The sequence below is a fragment of the Sardina pilchardus genome, chromosome 14, assembly GCF_963854185.1.
Source record: "Sardina pilchardus chromosome 14, fSarPil1.1, whole genome shotgun sequence".
In the NCBI taxonomy this organism is placed as follows: Eukaryota; Metazoa; Chordata; class Actinopteri; order Clupeiformes; family Clupeidae; genus Sardina; species Sardina pilchardus.
Genome location: NC_085007.1, coordinates 23,069,015 through 23,071,514, shown reverse-complemented (window position 1 = coordinate 23,071,514; position 2,500 = coordinate 23,069,015). Strand labels below are relative to the sequence as shown.

Below are 2,500 nucleotides of genomic sequence, written 5' to 3'. Positions count from 1 at the left end.
TGATTTACATTTACAGGTAGTGCGACGCACAGATGCCACATTCCAACCAGAGCATAAAACTGTCTCGTGAAATAAACCGCCGGGAGATAGGAACATCGCTTACCGGTCCTGTTTGGTGCGGTTGACGGCCGTGACCACCTTCAGCTCCCCGTCAATCTTGGGCCGACCGTACTCCTCCAGCTTCACGTGCTGATAAGGGAAAAAACACACCTGTGTGTATTCACGTGTGTGTGTCACACAAATATTTCAGATGACGAACGTGAACAAGTTCACAGTACATAACAAGTGTGCTATAGCGTTATGCTTTCTTACTTCCCTCATCACAGATAACAGTATCAGAGAAAGATATGAGCAGACAGATGTTCTTTATATTTCTGTTGATCCACATGCAAACATAACCAAAAAAGCTAATTTCTCAACAATCATGACTACAGGGCCGTTCACACCAAGAACGATAACTATAGGCCTAACGATAACTATAACCATGACGATAAAAGCGTTCACACTGACCAACAATAAAAAAGTCTCTCCTTGTGTTATTACTAATGTGATGGCTAAAATGTGATGGGATTGTTAGCTTTTTATCATTCTCAAAATCGCTCTCAATGTGATCCCCAACAATATCGTTCTTCATGTCGTTATCGTTATAGTTTAGGTGTGAACGTCGTCACTCATTTTAATGAGAGCGAGATTTGTTTATAGTTACTGTTATAGTTATTGTTCTTGGTGTGAACGGCCCTTAACTTCAGAACAGACCAAACTAACTTCCCTCCCAACCTCGCTGCTGAAGTAGAGGGGAGGAGAGGGGAGGAGAGGGGAGGAGAGCAGAGGAGCGGAGAGAGGTATTATTTCTGGCATGGCTTCCTATGGGATACACGGAATGTTTTCCTTTTTGCCAAGTAATGTAATCTCATCCGGAAGATTACTTAGTCATCCCAGGTAACATCAAGATTCATTTGGCAATGGCTGGGGAGACGCTTGCACTCCCCCATCCCAGAAGTGCTTTATCAAGATGCACAAACATGGAGACACACGAAAGCACACTCACACACACACACACACACACACACACACACATGAAAAGACACATATGCACTCACTCACAAATTCACAGATCCACAGACTGATATTCAGTTTCACATTCACACACACACACACACACACACACACACACACACACACAGACAAGACATGAATAAACTAAATCCTACTTAGCAAATTTCTGTCATGTACATTCATGTGCATTAGGGAAACTGAACTGAAGAATCTGTTTGTGTGTGTGTGTGTGTGTGTGTGTGTGTGTGTGTGTGTGTGTGTGTTGAGGGAGAGAGAGAGGCATACACTGAATCATCTATTCCCTTCAACATGCTCTTAGGACATGTCGTCTGGGCACCATCATTCTGAGAAAATCAATCATTTATTGGAGACAAGGAGCTGATAACAGGCAGCCAATTCTCCATCATTCTACAGGCCAGGCTATAGAAAGGATATGGGGAAGGGACTTGAACACACCTGGTGGTCTAGAATCATTATGGAAAATACATGTACATGGGAAAACCTAAGTAGTACAGTACATCCACGCAAATCTAACAGATCAAGCTAATGTATCTGGCATATATGCTATCTCTTTACAATACTTTAAAATGAAACTAGTCTCAAACCCCAACTGCACTTACTGCTTAGGCATTTGGTACAACATTGCACACGTTTTGGGAGTGCATCCCAAACTTCTAGGAGTAAATGTTTTATATACTGTAATCCCATCCATCACTCCTTGGAATTGACATTACAACCCTCATCTATGCCTTCTTAATGATGATGCACAGCCACTTCTTCCTCTAAGTCTGTGCTGGACTGCCCCTAGCAGGGCTCACTGCAGCAAATAATGATAATAAAAAAAATGGCTTCCATCCTAATCTGCCCTTAAAGGGCTGTTCTGTAACTCCAGTCAATTTCTCCGCCGATTTCTCACTCTTGTTGATGTATTCTTCTCTACAGCTTTGGGGGGCAGAGAGAGCCCTTCCTCTACCGCCCATGGGGGTCGCTTTCCATGTGTATGTAATTGCATATTGTAAAATTGCATGGCTTTTCTGATGTGAAAAATGTTGATCACACACACACACACACACACACACACACACACACACACACACACACACACACACACACACACATACACACACACACACACACACACACAAATGACAGGCAGTGAAACTCAGACAGGGCCAAGGAAATGTTCTAGAAGGCCCCACAGAGGACGCTGAGGAACAGGCTCAGACAACATCCCCACTGGCACTACTGTATACTGTAATAACTCACCTCCCTCCACATTAGAGAGAGACAGGGAGGGCTCGGGAGTGAGATGCCATCATAGGGTCAGCCCCAGGTGAGAGAGAAGAGGAGGGGGAGAGCGAGCGAGTGTGAGTGAGTAAGGGAGTGATGGTGCTCACCAGGTTCTCGATGGAGCTCTGGAACTCGCTGATCTTCTTCAGCGTTT

General features: G+C 44.2%; 1 protein-coding gene across 2 annotated transcripts in view; it reads right to left on the bottom strand.

The window, feature by feature from the left end:
* Positions 1-2,500, bottom strand: part of vav2 (vav 2 guanine nucleotide exchange factor) — a 218,225-nt gene that overhangs the window by 13,701 nt on the left and 202,024 nt on the right. The window contains exons 12-13 of one of the 2 annotated variants that reach the window (XM_062554831.1): positions 2,454-2,500; positions 104-210 (exon numbers count right to left, since the gene is read on the bottom strand). The exon at positions 2,454-2,500 is cut by the window's right edge and continues 40 nt beyond it. In XM_062554831.1, coding sequence (XP_062410815.1) covers positions 104-210; positions 2,454-2,500 — 154 coding nt within the window. The remainder of the gene's footprint in view (positions 1-103; positions 211-2,453) is intronic. The other variant, XM_062554830.1, reaches the window with a different exon arrangement.